Source organism: Pavona decussata, unplaced genomic scaffold (assembly GCF_977016875.1).
Source record: "Pavona decussata unplaced genomic scaffold, jaPavDecu1.1 SCAFFOLD_186, whole genome shotgun sequence".
In the NCBI taxonomy this organism is placed as follows: domain Eukaryota; kingdom Metazoa; phylum Cnidaria; class Anthozoa; order Scleractinia; family Agariciidae; genus Pavona; species Pavona decussata.
In genome coordinates, this window is record NW_028145595.1 from 2,411,463 (window position 1) to 2,432,907 (window position 21,445).

Here is a 21,445-nt window from a genome sequence, read left to right on the forward strand (position 1 = left end):
AGAGGACGTCCCACCTTGCCTGGGGTAGGGGGGTTATCAAAGACACCACCTATCTCATGAACATTACAAACAAAATTTTATTGGCTATAAAATTTGAGTTGAGACTGACAGAAATATTCTGAGCTAGCAAAAGTCAGCATTGCTAAATAAGCGATAAAAGCACTTGATTTTGAATCTCATTGCCATTTTTTACTGCTGGATGGAGGGGTGACTATGCAATAAAGATACCATCTTTTGAGGTTGAGGAAGGTGGGTGCAGGCAGAGACCACCATCTAATGTGTGGTTTTGTGGGCCCTATTTAAGTATGGTAATTTAGACCACTTCCCTTATGATATTTATTAAATTATAGTTTGAGCCAAGGTCTTTCAGTCTTGCCTGCCCAAAGTACAGGATCCTGAAGAACACAGTAGCATAGACAAGGTTAAAAAATCCGCAAATCTTCATCTGCCATGGATTTATAGCCAAACTGTGAACACCCTGCTAAATTCTTTTCCCATAAGATATGACTGACAAAAGTCCATTGCAACTTGGTAGATGGTGGTTACAGTTTTTTGAAGGTTGCATAAGAGTTAATTCTGTGACACAGGATTAATGTGATAATTCTTTCAAAAGATCATCAGAATCCAGAGAACTTAGGGATGAGCTTGAGATACTTCCAATTCCATTCCCTGCAAAATAAGACAATAATTATTGTCATTAACAATTAAAAACAAGTCATGACGGACAAATTAAGACAACTCAGAGCCCCAGCTGGGGAACTCCCATATATAAGCTATATACAGGATATTACACGTCGACATGAAGATATGAATTTTATTTTTCAAGTGGTAAAATAGTGCTTTTAACATGAGAAAATAAAATTCATATCTTCGAGCTACCATGTAATTTTCTTTTTATTATATGGACAAATCTATCACTTGCCATTTCTCACTGACTGTTTGCACAAACAACCGTGAAAAAGCCGGAAATGACATCATCGATATCCTCATTATTGAGGGTATGGAAAATACGCCACTCAGGTCCTGGATGTAGTTTTGTATGAATTTTATGAGTGGTGTATTTTCCAGTTAAACATCGTGTCTATATAATAAATGGGTATGTGCTGCTGTGAAAGGTATGGTTTCAAGCAGTTTAGTTTGGGATAGGGTATAGAAATCAGAGAGTTTTGGTCTAGGATTTAGGGAATTATTTTTCAGGAAACTGATCAATTGCTTGAAGAAATTAGTCTAGACTACTGGTAGGTTTCCTGGGAACTGACACTTCAAGTTTTAATGTTTTTTAGTTGTTGTTGTACATGTAGAATATTTTGTTTTGGCTGGACAGTGATAGTGACCAAGTTTCTAAAAACTAACACGTCTGGAACAGGGTAGGGATGTTTGGTCTTTGGTTTAGTATGGAGTTACAAAATGCAGCTGAACTTGGTCTGGTTTAGGGTTTCGGAGTCCCAGCGGCACACCCCTGTACAAAAATGTTCAGAGTACCCTCCATTGCTGCCCCCCCCCCCCCCCACCCCCGGCCCTGAACCTGAATAATATTGTCCTCTCAAATCATTTCCTGCCCGTTATCCCTTCTTTTGAGAAAATATTTAGCTCCCCCATCTGCCCCTCTTGAAACTTGTCTTCCTTCAATAATTGGCCCCTTTTGAAGTAAATAAAATTATAGCAAAACTCGGTTTTTGTACAGAAATATATCAAGTGGGTGAATGTCATTTTGATCTCAAACAAATAAAATACCAGTAATACCTCTGTGAGATCTGTCCAGCTTAACTGATGTAAGTTCTGTGTCACTAGGGCTGCTGACATCCAGCGTCGTCAAACTCAAATCAGTATCACTACTACTGGATAAATCAAGATCTGCTGCTGCCATCTTGGACTTCGATTTTGCACCTTTTCTTCTTGACTTTGCGTCACCATTAGTTATTCTTGTCTGTTTGGATGGGCGCGGCTGGGGCTGCCTTAATGAAGAGTTGTTGCTACCTAATCAATGAAATGCATCAATTAAGGAAAACAATAATGTATTGATTATTATAAAAAGGGGTATAGAAGGGCTGGCGAATACAATGTAATGCTTCAAATACTATGGGTCTCGCAAAATTTTGGCCAAATTTCATGAGTCTCGCAGTGTCAATTTTTTTGGCAGTTATGTGTCTTGCAGTCTCAATTTTTTCACGAAGCCGTCTCGGAGTCTCAATTTTTGCAAGGCTAAGAAAGTCTTGACCTCCCGATTTGCTTGTTTGTTCTAATAAAAAATGTCTTCCTGTTACTAATTTTTCTTGATATAGCATTTATTATGCAACTTTCAAATTTTTGAGAAATAAAACAAATCCTTATTTGTCCGAATTGCGCAAAACTTGCTTCTTAACTGAAGGCTCGTTTGCAAGACTTCTGTACAAGCTCATACTCAAATTTCAATTTCAAGACTCTGAGCATGATTCTCATGCTTGCATTTAAAATACTTAATTTAAGGACGGTGCCTACTTTTGTTACTGCGCATACGTTCTGCGCATATCAAGATATTCAGGTTTTGCCATTGATGGTGCCAACTAATACAGGGCTATTTTTGCGCGGTTTTAAACTATGCAGAGAAGGCAGAACTTAGCAAGTGCTCTTGGTATCCAAAAAGAAAATCGGGGATAACCATGCATTTTTTAGAGTTAATAAAGCTTCAATTTTGAACAAAACGCCATACATTTCCTTGTATTTTACTGTTTTTTAGAATAATTGTTGCCTAATTATCTCTAAAAAAAATGCGTGGTGACCCCCAAATTTCTTTTTGAATTCCAACAGCCCTTGCTACGATCTACTTTTCCGGCATAGTCATAAAGCGCACAAAAATACTTCGGTATTAGTAGGCACCGTCCTTTAAGTCTCAGTCTCGCAATTTAAAAAGTCAAAATGTCTCGGGTTTGTAAGGAAAAATGCTAGTCTCACCATCTCATGAAGTCTCGCATTTACTATATTCACCACTCTCTCCCCCCCCCCCCCTCCCTCCCCTTAAAGTGTACCCCACACCCCTACAAGGTCATGCAGCAGCTTAGGATAACAACTGAAGTGACAGTAGTACTTACTTGAGACTCCTGACTGCCTGATACTGGAATGCAACTCTGACTCCAGTTCAGAATACTGATGACTTACTTTGTTTACAAGATGCCTGTAAACAAATCACCCAAAAAATTAATTTTTTTAGATACACTGTAAGCATCAAATTACATAACACAAAAATTTGGTTGTATCAACTCAGTTAAGTTGATATAAAGGGAATTTGCAACTGTAAAGAGATAAAAAGGCTGACATTTTTTAGTGCCATATCTGCATTGTACTGTAGTTTATTTATATCAAAGGTGGAGCTGCATATTGATATCCTCCCTAGCAGATGCTCTTTTCGCTCATCATGCAACCTTTCCTCCCTAACAAGACATCTGCTGAAAGGTCGGATGCATACCTCTCCAGCCTATTATTAGCAAAGATCAGCCAGAATCCAATTGATCTGCGCTAAGTTAATTGTGTAATAAAAAGCCAATCATAAGCTGCTTGAAGGAAAGATTGCATGACAAGCATCTGCAAGGGAAGCAACACCCTAAATGTTTCTGCATGACTCCTTTCTCATTGCATACCTCTCCAGCCTGTTATAAGCAAAGATCAGCCAGAATCCAATTGATCTGCACTAAGTTAATTGTGTAATAAAAAGCCAATCATAAGCTGCTTGAAGGAAAGATTGCATGACAAGCATCTGCAAGGGAAGCAACACCCTAAATGTTTCTGCATGACTCCTTTCTCATTCTTTAAGTGTGGTAGAAGATCACAGGGAAGGTTCTGGGGGTAGCAATCACCCTGCACCCCTTCCCCTTCCCCCTCGTCTCCAAATTTGTGGCTAGGTGTAAAAATCAAGTTGAATGTGACTGTTCACTCCTAGGATTGTCCAGATATGAAAGTCTGACACTGACTTATTAAACATGGGTGTATATAAAAAGCTGGTAACAGGCTTTCGGAAAAGAAGAAATCACCTACTTTAGTTGTTGTATTTCATACGAGTCAGCTTGCCGCTCATCAACAATGCTGCTAAGGCTCCTGGACTGAGAGCGCTGATTTTCTGATAGTGACGACAAAACCTAAAGGAATGACCAGAAAACAAACAAATTAACAAGCGATCAGCATTATGCAACTGAAGAACAGTGAAGCGGTAGTTTACGCAACATGAAAGAAAGCACAACAAGCAGGAAAGGAGAATCTACAGCCCTCTTCTCAACTAAGGGGATATGGACGATAATGATAATGGCGATGACAAAACTTTGAGGGTGATAATGATAATGATGATGATGATGATGATGATGATAATCACGACAATAACAAAGACAAAAACAAAATAATGGTAATTCAGTCAACTCCCATTATTGCAGACACCCTCAGGACTGTGAGTTAGTGTCCTTAATAGCGAGAGTCCGTAATAGCAGGAATTTATTTCAGTCAAAGGTCTGTAATTTATTTTTGCCGGGGGTTTAGCTGCTGTCCATATAATCGGGACCGTGTCCTTAATAACGAGGTGTCTGCAAGGTGAGAGTTGACTGTAATAAGTGATTATATTATGACAGCTCTAATAATAATTAAACAGTAAGCGTTGTTGATTGAGATCTTTTATACACTCTATAGTATCACAGTCAACAATAAAATAATATTACTGACAATAAAACTGAAAAATCAACAAGTCTTACCCTGTCCAGTCTCTCCTGCTTCCGAAATACATCTCTTGAGTCTCCAAGGGTTGAGTGAAGCTCAATTTCCATTTTGCCTAACGCAAACATGTACATGTTATAAATTTAAACAAGTAAACTGGCATAAACAGTGTATGTAGTAATAACTATTAAAATATTAAAAGTCAAGAGGTGTGCAGTGGAATACAAACTTAAGACAGAACTTTCAATTGAGTCTCTCAATTGAGTTAAACCCAAGACCTCCTGCACACTAGTTGAATGTTTAAAGACTGAGCTACATATATGGGACACTTGGTGCAAGCTACTGGAGACAGGAGACCATTTCTAGAAAGTCCTTGGCTAATAACTTGCCTAGACTGCAAGTAGCCTACGTGTGGCTGTACTCACCCCCCACCCCCGAAGAAAAACGTTTTTCTTCAGGGGGTGGGTACAGCTAACGTAGGCTAAGACTGCAAGCAGCCACACTTTTTTCCTCAGATCATGCACGGTGATGCAAAGTAAAATTACCCAAATTAGAAAATCACTTTACAGCTGCCCAATGATGGATAATTCGGCCTCATTACACAAACTGAATGAGTGAAAATTAACACAATTACAATTGTAATTTATTCAAAAAACACAAATGTAATTTTTAAGTTCCATTTTTGTTGGCGTTGTCATTTTCTCTGCTTAAAGTCCCAAGTGTGCTTTTAACTCACCCAGTCTTGTTTTCAGATGTTCAACATCTCTTTGTAATGACTCTGTTTCATCCTCGATAATTCTTCTCCTGTCAAAGATGGCACAAACACAAAACACAAATTAGTATAAATATTTATTTTCCTGACATGATGTATTGTACACTACCTCTAGATTTGACCACTAGTATGTATAAAAAGATCATAATTTTTCCTTGTTTTGGTAAAAACAAATTGACGGAAGTTTCTAAATTGTCTATACTCTTATAGACCACAAAATGATGCCATAAAATGTTCAAAAATTGGCAGTGAGTTTTGAACATTTTTTATGTCATTTTATGGTCTATAAGAGTATAGACCATAGAAACCTGCCGTCAATTTGTTGCCTTAGTAACACCTATCTCAGCTGAACACCTTTGAAAAGCAGACCTTGATGTTACGCTGTTCATTTTACTCACAACGCAGCAAGATTCATACGAGAGTGACGCTCATCAGCTCAATGCAATGAAAGCCCAGTGCATCAATACTCCTCTACATTGTCCAAATACTGATTCGTCAAAAAGTGTATTCCCATTATATTTACTGACAACTAACTAATAACAGCAGACGAAACATACGCTTCGTTAATGACAGCTGGATCACCGCGATGTGAGTTCTCACTGGCACTCTGCCTCAGCTTTGTTTGACTTTGAACAAATTCCAGCTGACTGTACACATCACGCTTAAACTACAAGGATAACAAAAGAAATCATTTATGCTTCACTTGGACCCTAATAATATAATGTAGTTCTTAGGAAATATGGGGTTAGTTTCTAAAGAAACTGCCATGCTGCATCGGTGGGAAGTAGAAACAAATGTTTGGTTTATCAACAGAGTTGACAACTAAAGGTAAATTGGCCACCGTAAAGAGATTCAAGTGCTGACATTTCAAGTATTAGTTCTTTGTTTTCTTTGGATTCGCTCTGACAAAGAGCTAATGCTCAAAACGTCAGCACCCAATCTCTTTTGGGTGGAATTTACTTTTAATTATCAACTCTGTTGATAAACCAAACACTCTTGGGGACAAGGTAATGCCCTAACTCTTCAAATTGAAGCCTAAAGGTAAAAAATGCTGCCTGTAGGCTCAGTTAGAGCTAATTTAAATTTCATAGCCACATTTCCACTCAGTATTGTTTTTGTCAAAACCCTTCAAACCTTTGGTTCCCATATTCAATACATACACACACCTGCTCCAGCTTTCGTTCTGTTTCAATGTCTACTCCTCTTTCTCTTAACCTTTCATTCAGCCTGTTAATTTCCTCTGAAATAGCAAAAATACCGCATTTTCTATGTGAATGTAAGTTTAAGAGTCAAACTCCTTGTAAGCTACACCCAAACTGCTATAGGTAGGAATGTTTTTACCCAGAGGAGGGATAAACAAATGCTCATTTACAAGAGTAGAGAGACATTCAAGGAGTTGCAGAGAAAACAGTCTTAATACAAGTGCTGTCCGTCATTTGAGAGAAGTTAACTGATTTAGTATGCCTCTTAAAAATGCCCACAGCTTCAGGAGATTTTATAAAGTGATTAGGTTTTGACAAAATATCAGGACCTCAATAACCTATACTGTGTTTGCCATATGCAACTGTTCAAAACCTTGGTTAGCTGTAAGACAAATCTTGAATTTCTGAGAGAATACTGACTGTTGTTAACCATAAATATTGATGTTTCCATGCTTTCATTGTCAAGTTCAAATGGAACAAAAATATCTGGGTTTTACATGGAAATGCTAAATTGGATAAATTAAGTCTGTGTAAGTGTAATGTTCAGCCCCACTAGCACTTGTGCTATAAACTGCCAGGGGGAAATAAAAAGGTCTATTATTATTATTATTATTATTATGATTATTATTATTATGTAATGAAATAGATCAATAGAAATTTAATAGAAATTTATTAGTTAAACCATCTTTTAATCTCAATTCGTATGGTAAACGAGCTTTTTCTGTTGCTGCCACAGAACTTTGGAATAGCTTACCTGAGGACAATAAATCTGCAAACTCAATTGATGATTTTAAACGCAAACTTAAAACATTTCTTTTTATGCGAGCTTATGAATCGTGATGTTTTTTATTTGCTATCTGATTTTTGTAATTGTGTACATTTATTTATCTTGCAGTTAGCGTCTAGTTTAATGCGAATTTCTTGTGATCATTTCTACTTTTTTAGTTCTATCTAATTTTTTGTACACAGTGCCTTTGAATGGATTATAATTATCATTATTAATGGTAAAAGTTATGTAGCACTGGTTACCTTTCATTCTCTTCATCTCTGCAGCTTGAGTTTCTCTTTCTTTCTCCAGTCCCATAACTGTATTACTTAAGCGACTAACCAACTGTAACACAATTATACAAAATACATAACATGAGATTCTAACTAGCGTTGTCTTCATTATGCCGGCATAATTTTGAGCATATAATAGTGAGGAATAAGCATCGAGCATTATGCCAGCATAATAGTAAGAAAAATTCCCGGAAATATGTCAAAATATCAAAAATAAATAAATAGATTCCAAATTGGGCAAAAGCATGCAAGAAAATCTTGCTTTACCAGCCATCATCTGCAGCCTCGGAGAGGGTCTTCTCATTGCTAGAAAATTCCTTTCGGGACAACCAAGCATGTGCTATGGAGGACTGTATTGAAGCCTCCACCATGCTTCAGTATAACCAAAGATGATCACATAAAGGGAATACTTACACTATATGTTGTCTATATAATCCTCCATATAACCATATCAAGAATCGTATTTTATTTTAGGTAAAAAAATGAGTGATCCGGGGAAAAAATTCTGAGCATAATAGTACGATTTTTTGAGCATAAAGAATTAGCATAACAGTGAAAACTTGTGAGCATAATGTGGACAACCTTAATTCTAACCCTAGTTTATTTTCTAACACTCAACAAAATTGACTTACCTCTGCTTGTTCTTCAACTCTTTCAAACAAAGCATTGACTAGAGCAGGTGATGCCTGACTAGACGGAACATTAGTTGCCATGCCAACAGTCTTTACAGGACTGTGTTTATCCCATGCCACAGTTGATGGTCTGGCAGTGTGTGATCTCAGGTTGCCTGGTGTGGATACTGGACTCAGGGAACCTTTCATTAAATGTATAATGTTAACCCTGGTATCAATATGCATATTCTCTTACTGTTATAAGAAATTTTAAGAAATTTTCTTATGGCATTAGTGATGGGAATTTCATTAAACATCAGGATGTGCTGTAATTTATACATTTTTTTCTTTTCTTTTTTATCTATTTGTATTGATTTTAGTCTTGAGGGCTAAAAGTTTATTAGTGTTAGGTACTATAATTATGTATTACCTTTGTTAAAAAGGACTCTACTTCTACAGAACTACTATTAATCTTAAGTGATCATTTCCGTTATTCTTGTTACTTGTATCTTTGATTCAACTGAGTGTTGTAAAACCAAAACCAAAGTAATTACCCTGGCCAATCAAAGCTGGCGCAAACAGCAAGATGAACCAATCAGAATTTAAAGTAAATACATGCGACTGGCATCAAGAACGGAAATATGTGTGAGACCAAGCAATGATCGGTTTTGGTTTAGCTTTCCACTGGTTGAGAAAATGTGTTAATTTTGCCAATCAATCAAAGAATGCAGTAAAGCAAAACCTGCGCAAATAAAATTTATTATTACCAAATTATTTTTGACACTCAATTGAAAACCACCTAAGTAATGCAGGGATAAACCTAAGGAAGGCATAAAATGAGATACTACTGGAGGAGTCAGACAACCAACCACCTTTAGGAAGCAATCAAATGAATCAAAACTACAGTATGTCAACACACAAGCTTATAAATGCATTCCGCTGCATGATGTCAAATAATTCATATTCAAATTTCACTAACAAATTCCAATAAAATGTCAAGTTCTTGACGCCTTCCATCGGCATAAAGCCTAAATCCTTGCCAGGTCTGCGTCTTAAGAAATTTACCAAGTAATAACCTTGGTTCTATCTGGATGGCCAATTTAAACACCAGACACTTACCTCCATAATGGTTTCCACTTGAACGACCAAAAGCTTTTGTTTTATTTGATGAACCCAAACGGTCCTACATTAAACAAACCAACTGTAAGCAAATCTAACGGTATGTGACAATTAAGTAAAAGCAAAAACATAAGCTAGCAGATTTTAAAGCCACACAAATTGAAGATAAAAGGTTTTAAGAAGAAGAATTCAAAGTGCAGCGGAATCAGTACCTATGCAAGGCAGCCGCCAAATTTAATATTTGTTTGCGTTACTGTGAAGGAATGTGTGACCAGTGGCCCCAAGATAGAGATATACTTACCCGAACTCTGGCCAAATTCGTCTCAGTTTCACGTACAATAGAAGAAAATTTGTTTTCCCATTCCATAACCAGGCAATCGGATGAAAAATCACCACTAACTTGACAAATGTACAATGCTCATTTCAGGGAACGCGAACGCGCGAGGCAGCTCGTTTGAAAAAGAATGGGCTCATTAGAAATCCGCTGACCACAGCGTTGCAGGCACATCCGGTGACAACAACATAGCTTCCAAAGAGCTAGACAAACTACATAGTGTTGACTGCGAAAACGAAGAGGTGCAACTTATCAAATCGAAAATAGAGACACTTGTTCAGTGTATCTCAAAGGAAATAGGTGAATCGAATCCTATCCTTTCGAATACAGTCGTTGAATGCGGTAGTTTTTATCATAGTAGCAAAATAACTGCTCCAGATGAGTTTGACTTCATTTTGGTTTTGAACAAGCTCTCCCAACCAGGTGTTTGCAATTACAAGCCATTTCCTGATCCGGAGTATCCGCATTTGGTCTCGTTAAAGATTCATGTTGCAGAACTGGAGTGGGTACCTGGGATTGTTGACGAGGCAGACGAAGAAGATGACGACGCAACAATACAAGCACAACTACAAGCAACAATTGAAAGTGATTACCGCAATTCCATCCGAAGTTGTTTAGCCTCCGTAGTTTTACCCGATGGACTGTCATTTGCAACGTCACAAAAGTCCGCCAGAGTGGAAGAGGCAGGCCAAACATACTTGTTGAGTGTTAAATTCTCTGGGCCAGCTTTAACGCTGTTGCTCAACTGGAAAGGAATGCATTACCCTAACTTAAACATATCGGTCGACATGACTTATGTCGTCCAATCCAAGGGGCTGCCGCCATTTTGCAATCTTGAAAAGCGTTTACCGATCGAGCATCCATTACGAAAAGCCAGGTTATGCGTTGAAGCCAATCATGAACTGTTGTTCACCCGCATGCTTGACGATACATGGAGAATTACCTTTACTATACTTGAAAACAAAATTATGTGTTTTTGGTTTCAAGAGAATGATTCCAGCAACATCTGTTATCGGCTTCTGAAAATTATCCGTGACCTTACAATGCCAGTCGACCAGCTTGGAGAGGCAGTGTTAAAAACGTACGCCTTGAAAACGTTGTTTCTTCATGAGTGTGAGCAATACCCAGAAGCAAAGTTCTGGACCAAAGATCAACTGCAAACTCGTCTTTTATCTATTTTTCGAAAGCTTCTAGTTGCATTGCAGAAGAGGTTCCTCTCAAACTATTTTAACGAGACACTAAACGCCTTATCTTACCCGTTGGACTCCAACCCTGATGTTGAAAATTCAGGGGAAGATAATCAGTTTATTGTCAGCGTGCATGAAGCTACTTGCAAGATTACTAAGGATGTAATTTGTTCACTGGAAAGCAGTTTGACCAGTGATCAGGCTCTGCAGGTTTGGTTACAACCAATTACGAGAATTGTCATCAAAGATCCTGATATTCCAGAGCCCTAGCTGACGCAAGAGGACTAAAAGTGTAGTTTTTTAAGATAACGTTGTGTTATTACCAGATGTAAAATATTGGTGCATTTCAATTTGTATAGTGAACGCTGAAAATTACAGAGAAACCCATCCTGATATAAATGGAGCCACGGAGTGAGTCGACCTCATCGCCTGAAGAAGACTAGCGGTAAAGCCGACGACATACTTGGCGATTTTGGCCGATCTCCGCGATCGGCGAAAATCGCCACGTGTGCCCGGTGCAGCGATTGCGATTTTCGCCGGTCGCCGCAATCGGCGTATAAAATCGCCGATATCTGGCATGTCAGATATCGGCGATTAAATTCACCAAGCGTGCCCGTTCCCGCGATTACCTACGCTCATCGCTGCGAATCGCCAGTAAAGTCAACTAATCAGGTTGGGCGATTTTATCACGACTTTTCACGATAATTCATTTATCTTTATATCAATCGTGACCACGATGAACAACAACATTTGAGCTACAGGAACTCATGGGCCGAGCTAGAACATTCAGAACGTTATCTGCTGAGCAAGGCCGATTTTCACCCTCGCAACCACGAACATAAAATGAAATTGGCTGACAAATTCTAACGTGAAGATTGGCTCATGCGATTAAACCTACCAACAAGGCTCCAGTTGTTCAAAGAGCGGATAACTTTACCCAGTGGATAATTGACTATCCAGCGGATAAAATGTACTCCAATTTAACCAAAACACAGTTTTATCCGCTGGATAGCGATTTATACGCTGGATAAAGTTATCCACCCTTTGAACAACTGGCCAGGACACTAAATCGGTACATATACACTTGCCTCACCGATTACTCTCTCCAAATCAAGAGTAGCAGGCACACACATCTATAATTCTACCAATGTCCTTTATTGTATAAACAGTAAACATACAGCACATTCAAGTTACTGGGAAAAATCAACCTCGTTTCCAGAGCTTTTCCCCTGTAAATATCCTAAAACGTAATTTCAATTCTTTTTTCAAGTCTTTCATAGCCTTGCGTTTAAGTCTGCATAAGACTCTCAACCAATCAATTACCGTGTACGTTGTCAGATTCTGCCCAAAATACTGATATTCTTAATTTCTTCAGTAAGCATTTTTCGGTTACTTGGAACAACTAAGAAATCTTCCTGCGTTAGACGTTTTATACTTGATTAGGGTTATTGTTATTTTTTTATTATTGAGGTTGTACATGATAGTATCAGGAAGAATCCAGGTTGTTCCAAGCGCGCCAAAATTAAATAATTTTTGGTGACGTTTTTGAACGCAATTTCTACTCAACGTGTAATTTTAAACCAGACGAATTATCAACCTACGCGCATCTAAAAAAGGGGAAGGGGGGGGGGGGGGGTTCGTTTTCCATCAACCCGCAAAAAAATAATTCAATATAAAGTTTAACTAAAATAAATCAGTGGCAGCATTTAAAGGTTATCGAAAGCATACTGTCATGTGAAAATATAATTGAAAAGAAATAGAGAAAACACTCTAATAGATAGCTGCTAGATTTCAGCTATTTTTTAGGCGAATTGGTACAATCACTGGTCGCATTACTACTCGAGTTGGCATCAGTTAATTGTCCGTCGCAATTAAGTTAGGTAAAAAACGTTATTATCTACACTCTCTTTGACTTTTGGACCTATCGCTTTGCAAAGTTAATTAATTGTACATTTTAAAATATACGTTACAATTATTCCGCGTGCAGCACGCTTGGATATGAGATGATATATAGCTAAGTGGAATGAAGCGCCGACTTGGCTATAATCTCATCCCGTATTCAACAAGCGCAAGTGGAATAATTGTTTCCTTACAAATTAAAGGAAAGCAAAAAAAAAAAAGAAAGAAAACAATTGTTTCATCTTGCTAATTTCATTGCAAGAAAGACTGAAGTACGTAATGCGTAAGTGACCAAACTCTTTCCGAAAGTCCACGGTTGTAACCGAAACAGATCTCAAAAGTAATTACAACGTGAACTGTTTTAAAAAAAGTCTGTGACGATTCGTGCACAATCAGCCTAAAAAACGCTTTTGCAAACAATTAAGTAGAAAAATATTGATACTCAAAATAACTTCCAAAGTAGTTTACGATCTATCACGAATCTATATTTAGCGCTTAAACTCGAGGAGATGTCAGGAAGCAAGTGCATGGGTGATTCGGGTTAAAACTAAAAAGACATGAATTATGAAAGATCAAAGGGACGATACTAGCTCAATCTCATTCCGAGGTTTCAAAACAAATATAAAAAATGAGAGTCCAACAGTGCAAAAAGATGCCTTCTACTTATAGATACATGACCTAAACAATGCTACATGACCAACGCTCACAAATCATCATCTTGCACTTAGCCCTCTCGTTTGTGAGTTGAATGGTCATCTCATCCTTCAATCTGTGTAAGATTGTGTAAACTATAGGCAATAAAAACTCGACAGACAATGACCAGAAATCCGTCGCGCCATTGCAAGCTAGCCATCCCTTTGTCTTGTTTCCGTGGGCGGATGAGGATGTATGAACTCATGAATTAACAGTAAATATATCATTAAAAAAATGACCTCATGTTCATCATGATTGTTCATCACCACATTGGTAGTGTAAGAAGGGGTGGGAAAATTCGGGGTGGGGAGGGAGGAGAAAGGTTTGGTGTGGGGTAGAGTGGAAGGGAGGCTGATCGTTAACATGTTGGTGGTATGGGAAAAGAGAAGTGGGATGGATGGGAGGGGTAGGTGGGGAAGAGGATAACGGGAGTTTGAGAGGAGAGTTGAGGAAAGGCTTCGTTGGCAACTCCTTGAGTGGTACGCTAAAACACTGTTTTACCCAACAATCTCCTTATTTAGGCTGATTCATGTACGATCGAATAAAAGAAACTCAAAGCTAAATGATTTCACACTCGGGATCTCCGATCCGTGAATTTCGGCTGTCAGTAAACTTTCTAGATAGAAATTGGTCACTCACAGCCAAACGCTGCAAGGTTGTTGCGGCGTCCGTGCATTCACCTTTTTTTTCACCTTGTAGTTACAGTGTTATGTACTAAAAACAAAGACACACAAACCAAGGAAAAACCCAAAATGAAGAAACAATCTTATAGTTGTGTTTAACATACTTTAGTAACGCGCTCCTTGGTAATGGATGTAATAAGGTAAACTATCGTGCGTTAGATTTTCATGAATAAAGTACAAACAACGAAATAAAAAAACAAATTATTTTGCTTTTTTCTTAGTTTGAACGTAAAACAGGATGAATCAGGTTCTTATCTAATTTCAGATTTTTAGCCAAGTCAAGTGTTCCTGTTTCTAAATTTTTACCTTTTGCGCAAGTCTGATCGATCTAGAGAATCGAGGTTTTGAATACAAATCATCTTAAACTGCAAAACAGCCATTCGTTTCCTTGGCTCTTAAAATTCACAAAAGCCGCGAAACGAATCGCCGAAAGCGTGTTTTCGCGAGACGCAAAGCGCCGAGAGCCTACATTGCTTCGCGCGAGCCTCCAATAAGCTCACTCCCTAAGACCATTTGTTCAAACGCCGCGTGCTCCGTGTAAAGACAATAAAAGGTTACAAGAAAACTGTTTTGCAGTGTAAGCATATCTTAATTAGTTAGTGTTTTCGAGTCCGACGGCTTGGCTCCCTGCTCCTGCTTGCTATTTAAGGTAATCTGGTCCACAACAATCTTCAACTTGATTCCTGTGCATTTTTCCCTGAAAATTCAGCCTTATTCTGGACGGAGTTATCTATCGTGAGGAGGAAAAATAAAAATAGCGTAATGTCAAGTTTACAATTTCTGGCTTACACATCTTAACATATTCGCTTTGGTAGGCCACATTCACATCCTGATAGTTTTCCTAGATTTGTTTATGTTTTGATTAATACCAGAATCAGTCTTAGCTGAATGTCACATAGCGTTTCATCTTCCGTCGTCCCTCCCCCTTAATTCCAGATTGTTCAGCCACAGAAGAAAGCCAGCAAATCGTTGTTGGAACGTTTCTTCTTATAGAAGCAGTTATTTCTTTAGATCAATTTATATGGATGCCCTCCCTCTCCCACAGTCGAAAATTCTCCAAAACGATTGTATAGGCCTCTTTCTGGTAATTCATGGGCCTTGGTGATTAACATGTTTGGGCTGGTTCGCACTGGAGTACAGAAAAGAGTACAGAAAAATAAAGAGCAAAATAAATATTGCTAACCTTAAACGTGAAAGCTTGTGAAAGTAGCAGCATTGCAAACAAACGAAAGCTGATCACCAGCAGGATTGTACCGCGATGTCTTGAGGTCCGGAAACGGCGTCTGATACCTTGAAACATCGAAAGAAAAATAATAAATAACAAAAACATTGTGAGTTGCTGAGTTACCCATTTAAGCTTATCCAATGTTAACGCTCAGAGAGGGCCTATTAATTGTGACCACCAGAGCCGGATTACTTAAATCCTGGTTCTTAATAGTGTCCAGATTAATTCAAATGAAGAAACCCACTTTTTTAATCATTGAAAACAATCACTTTGTAAAACACTGAAAAACAAGCAGCTCTAACTGAAGGACGTCACTTTAAAGCTTTATCAACACGTCATGTTATGTTTTTGGTACAACTGAGAAACACTTCCAGCCATTGGCCAGAGCGAAATTTGAAGCCACGCTTTACCTTGGCCTTGCCCAGTCTCCACAATAAAATGCCAGCATTCTCTCTTTTGCTCAAGAATCCGCGCGGGAAGAACACCCGCGCTCTTGAGGCTTCGCGGCTCGCGCGCGCGACTCGCCCCTCAAATATCGTGCTCGCTAAGTTTTTTGTGTTCCTCCCCGCGGATTTTCTGGCAGAAAGGACTGCTCACAGTCCCAACGATAGATTCAAAATATAGAACAATATCAACTGTTTTAATGCGTTAAAGAGAAAGCGGCATAAAAGAAATACGCTTGAATGGCTAACCTTGTAGCTCTAGACCAGCGAGCCGTGCCGGATCTCTACCTTAGTAAGCCACTGTCGTCGTCCTCTCAGGTGGATTCTGTGGTCAGCTGATATGGCCACGTTTCTTGTCTATTTCCTTCCAACCGCTCTACCGCTGTGTGATTAAGATACCGCTAGGAAGCCCCCCGGGATATTCGTATATTCACGTAGGCAACTATCCCTTCATCCCATGAAACAGCAACGGCAGAATGGGCCATTTTGCGGCTAACGGCCACATGGTACAGAATACACCATGCTGGAGAGCCAGTTGCTAACTGGGTCATCCAAAACAAAGCGACTTCATCCAGTCAAACTTGAATATTCTTTGTTTTGTATGCCCCAGACGAGTGCGTAGCTTCCTCTCCAGCATGATGGATTTTGTACGGCATGTGACCGGTAGCTGAAAAGGGTCCATTATTGGGGTTCCTTCAGCTTTTAGAAGAGGATGCACAGGCACACCGGTCGACTTTCACAACTTCCTGTTAAAATTGTGACTCAAAATATCAACAGTTTAGTACCTACAACAGTGTAAAGTTCACAAACCGACCGAAATAACTCACTACATGTACTGAGAGCGCCTCTTAGCTAACACTGATACGAGGCTTCTAGACGTTGGCAGGCGGGGTAATAGACTGAGACCTGGAGGGACACATTTTCGTTAGCTTTAAGATATTAACCCTTTAAGCTCCAACAGTGATGAGCATCAAATTTCTCCTTGTAATATCAATGCTTTTTCAACCTCTGAGGTCACGAGAATTAAGGATATGATCACCCAAGGTGAATTTTCCTGACATTTAAATAACTTCTCCAAAGTTCTGTTATAAGAAAAGTATGGGGACAAGATAGGAGAATTTGTTCTTTGATATTAGGGTTTAAGGGTTGAGTGCTACCCTCATTAAATAAAGACGTTACCTTTCCGTACCTCAGCATCACGCATGAGAAAGGAACTTCAATGAAAGCCGTGCAGAAATCTTGACGCGAATTTTCTCCATCGTTCGGATCACTGAGCATGCGACATGAGTGCTATGCATCTAGAACTAACCTGTTAAAATTTTGACTCAAAATATGAATTGATAAGTAGCTTGATGTTACTGAGATATAACGATAGCATGATCGAGATTTTTTAAAGTAGCCTGCAAAACTTAAAATAATCTACCCCAACCAAAACTTTTCGTGCTGGTATTAGCCAATATATGCGATCGAGTTTTCGAGTTTGAGTTTAGTTCGAGGTTGTGTTTATAACGATGAAAGAATTTGAATTTGGTGTTTTAAACTACAGTTGTAGCGTTTATTTTATTATTAAGCCCTAACATTATCTTGTAGTATCTTAGATCAAACACTGATTTAATCATTTTAAAGTATTTAAACTTAATCACTGATTTTAGCATTTAGATTTACCCACCGATTTTAGAAGTTAGGTCTAAGTACCAATACTATTTTTTTCGGTTTTAAAAGCTATTATAACACTAGCTGTTTATCATGATATACTAACTGTACTATTTTATATTTCGATATATTTTTATACACTGCACAAAAAAGTAAAGAGCATTTGCTCGAACTCAACTCAAACTGGAGTGAAACTCTTTTCCGCAAATAAATAATTGCCATTAACCAGCTCCCAGCACCAAATTCTTGTGCTACCTTCTCCTGTCTCTTTTAGGCCTGCAACAAAACTTAGCACGTACCTTGCCTAGTCTCTATACGGCTTTCTCCCAGGCCCTCACGTTCAATTCGGTTCGGTGACGTAACAGAGGCGAGTGGTTTTTCGCTCGGACCAGGTGACCCAAAACGGATTGACCGAGATGAAAGACAGCGAGAGGCCTAGGAACTAGGCAAGCTATACTTGCAGTAAGTAGAATATTTAACGGATACCACGATTAAAGGAACGTTTGGTTTGCTGTTGTTGCCATGCCTCTTCTGAAAATCCACTATCTTATGTCGGGATGCTGACAGGTCAGTCTGAAGCAAGTTGCTGGGCCACAGCACTACCAGGAGAGTGCTACAGGATACAAATTAGTGATATGACGTCTGGGACATCCTGTAAAAAGGTTGCTCAAAATTGTGGTCCTGAAGATTGAAGACTCCTGAAGAGTGATTGTCAGTTTAAGTAGCCCGCCTAGAATAGCTCTGCTAACTGCGGGCTACAAAGGCCTTTTTTTCAATTTATAAAAATAAAGTTAATCTTGTTGTTGTTGTTGTTGTTGTTGTTGTTGTTGTTGAATAACAGAGCTCAATCGGGTTTGAATTCCATTTGATTAAGGCTTCTGACATTGTCCTTTGCACCTGTCCTTAACCTGCTTTAAAAGTAAAACTTAACATAACACCATCAGTAGCACTAAAGTAAGCCTGTACCACAGAGCTCAATTGGGTTTTTAAATCCCATTTGATGAAGGCTTCTTAAATCTATCCATGAGCTTTAGACCTGCTTTAAGTGTACAACGCAGAATAACATAGTCAGTAGCATTAAAGTGAACCTGTACCACAGAGCTCAATCGGGTTTGAATGCAATTTGATTAAGACTTCTGAAATTGTCACTTGCGCCTGTCCTCGACCTGCTTTAAATGTACAACTTAACACAATCAGTAGCACCGAAGTGAGCCAGTACCACAGAGCTCAATCGGGCTTCTGAAATCTGTCCATGAGCTTTAGACCTGCTTAAATGTACAACACAGCACACCACAGTCAGTAGCACTAAAGGGAGCCTATACCACAGAGCTCAATCGTGTTTCAATCTCATTTGATTAAGACTTCTGAAATTGTCACTTGCGCCTGTCCTCGACCTACTTTAAATGTACAACTTAACGCAATCAGTAGCATTGAAGTGAGCCAGTACCACAGAGCTCAATCGTGTTTCAATCTCATTTGATTAAGACTTCTGAAATTGTCACTTGCGCCTGTCCTCGACCTGCTTTAAATGTACAACTTAACGCAATCAGTAGCATTGAAGTGAGCCTGTACCACAAAGCTCAATCGTGTTTCAATCTCATTTGATTAAGACTTCTGAAATTGTCACTTGCGTCTGTCCTCGACCTACTTTAAATGTACAACTTAACGCAATCAGTAGCATTGAAGTGAGCCTGTACCACAAAGCTCAATCGGGTGTGAATCCCGTGTGATCTGAGCTACAGAAATTGCTCTGAGCTTCTGGCCGACCTGCTTCAAAACCTTACAGGATAAAACACAATAGAAGGAACGGGAATCAGCACCACTAATGACAACTGGATTTGAATTCCATTCTACTGAAACCCAGAAAATGTTTGGACCTTTCCACCTGCTTACATAACGTAATGAACTCAGCGAGACGCTGAATATGTGCCACAGAGGACACTGGGTTCGAATCCCAGTTAAGCGGGTTTGTGGTCTTGTATAGAATCATCAATCGCCCACCGCGTTGGCCGTTGGATTTGAATCTCATCGAAGCACCCGGATAAGTCATCTTGGCTTGTGAATAACGCAGCTCATTAACTTTGGAATCGTATCCAGGTAAGTGTAATTTCAGGAATCTCAAATTCAAAAGTAAGCTCATTAACTTTGGAATCGTATCCAAGTCAGTCTAATTTCTCGAGTCTCAAATCCACCAGCTAGCACATGATATACTTACAGTTTATGTGTTTTTACACCATCTCTGAGTTTGCGAAATGTCTCCGATTAAGTGTCGCTGTTGGCGCCGGAACATGAGTCAGCCACTAAAAATAGGAGCTGAAAAGGTACAGAGTATCACTTGTAATAACGAGGAAACTATAACAAAAAAATGTGGCTTACCTCTCGCCTTTGACGCCGTGGGCTCAGCTTTGCTTGAAGCGTTGCTCAACCACCAACCTTGTTCCCAGGGTCTCTCCTCTTTCCTTCCCCCGAGGAGAGACCCTGGGAACGAGGTTGGCTCAATCAGAATGGATGCAAGGCACTCAAGACAACACCAGACAGGCCAACTCTCCATTCCACCATCCGAAGTACTGATATTAAGTCATGGCATGGACGATCTCCAACTGCGGCCTCCGAGGACATCTTGTATCTATTTTATCCACCATCGAATCAACTTTTCGTGAGTACACGAGTCAGTGAAGCTGTATTCCTTTTCCTGACGGTTTCTTCACTACGTATTCTCCTGTCGGCGGAGCTTGGTACATGGTGATGTACTTGATTTCCGTGCGCAGACTAAATGCGTCTTGATTTCCCATTCCAAAAAAAATGGTGGATCAAAAAGGCAGAGATGAAAGAAAAATTCTTCTGAAGTCTTCAGAACCTTGCAAAAGCAGTATCGCCTGCGTTTCACGAAAAAATCCTCTAATCTCCAAAATCCAGATGATTTAAAATGCATTCGAATTTTCGGCCGAAACTCAAACGTTAGTTGCCTAATAAACCACCAAGGACACGAGTGAAATACACATTCAAACTTTTATTTGGTTTTCAAAGTTTTATTTTAAGAAATGAAGCGCCAATGAAGCGCTTGTACATTCCTGCGCCATTTGCCTCGGAACAGGTGCTAGAGAAGGTGTAATCGTTTAAGATCGTCGAAGTTGTCGTCGAAAAAGATGTTGCTTCCGTTGTGAAGAAAAAAAAATCGTCGTCCGTTACCTGAAACTGAATTGTTGGGTAATATTTTCGCTGAGCCAACGAAGTGCTTGTACATTCTTGTGCTGCCTACCTCGGAATAAGCGCTAGTGAAAGTGCAAAAATTGAAGATCCTCAAAGTTGTCGTCGAAAAAGATGTTGCTTCTTGTAAAGAAAAAAATCGTCGTTTGTTAGCTGAAATGGAATCATTGGGTTAGTATTGAAGCGCGGGTACATTCCTCCGCCATTTACCTCGGAATAACCGTTAGTGAAACTGTAAAAATTGAAGATCGTCGAATTTGTCCTCGAAAAAGATGTTGCTTCTTGTGAAGAAAATAAAAATCGTCGTCCGTTACCTGAAACTGAATTGTTGGGTAATATTTTCGTTTAGCAAAAATGAAGTGCTTGTATACATTCTTGCGCCATTTATCTCGGAACAGGCGCTAGTGAAAGTGCAATCGTTCAAGATCGTCGAAGTTGTCGTCGAAAAAGATGTTGCTTCTTGTGAAGAAAAAAATCGTCGTTCGTCACCTGAAACTGAATCGTAGGGTAATATTGTCGTTGAGCAAAAATGAAGTGCTTGTACATTCCTACGCCATTTACCTCGGAACAGGTGCTAGTGAAAAAGTGTAACCGATTAAAGATCGTCGAAGTTGTCGTCGAAAAAGATGTTGCTTCTTGTGAAGAAAAAAATCGTCGTTTGTTAGCTGAAATGGAATCGTTGGGTTA

At 39.1% G+C, this 21,445-nt stretch overlaps 2 protein-coding genes across 2 annotated transcripts; one reads left to right on the plus strand and one right to left on the minus strand.

Annotated features, from left to right (window-relative positions):
- Position 1: 1 nt before the first annotated feature.
- Positions 2-9,894, minus strand: LOC146462682 (uncharacterized). The gene is made up of 12 exons (XM_085085346.1): positions 9,736-9,894; positions 9,435-9,498; positions 8,337-8,518; positions 7,675-7,756; positions 6,610-6,683; positions 6,001-6,110; positions 5,408-5,475; positions 4,710-4,786; positions 4,009-4,109; positions 3,069-3,151; positions 1,744-1,977; positions 2-669 (listed from the first exon to the last, which is right to left on the minus strand). Exons 1-12 carry the CDS (start codon positions 9,799-9,801, stop codon positions 590-592), a joined length of 1,221 nt encoding a protein of 406 aa, XP_084941472.1. The 5' UTR covers positions 9,802-9,894; the 3' UTR covers positions 2-589.
- Positions 9,849-13,607, plus strand: LOC146462683 (cyclic GMP-AMP synthase-like receptor). The gene is made up of 2 exons (XM_085085325.1): positions 9,849-9,886; positions 9,929-13,607. The coding sequence occupies exons 1-2, from the start codon at positions 9,849-9,851 to the stop codon at positions 11,223-11,225; spliced, it is 1,335 nt and encodes a 444-aa protein (XP_084941451.1). The 3' UTR covers positions 11,226-13,607.
- The last annotated feature ends 7,838 nt before the right edge of the window (positions 13,608-21,445 follow it).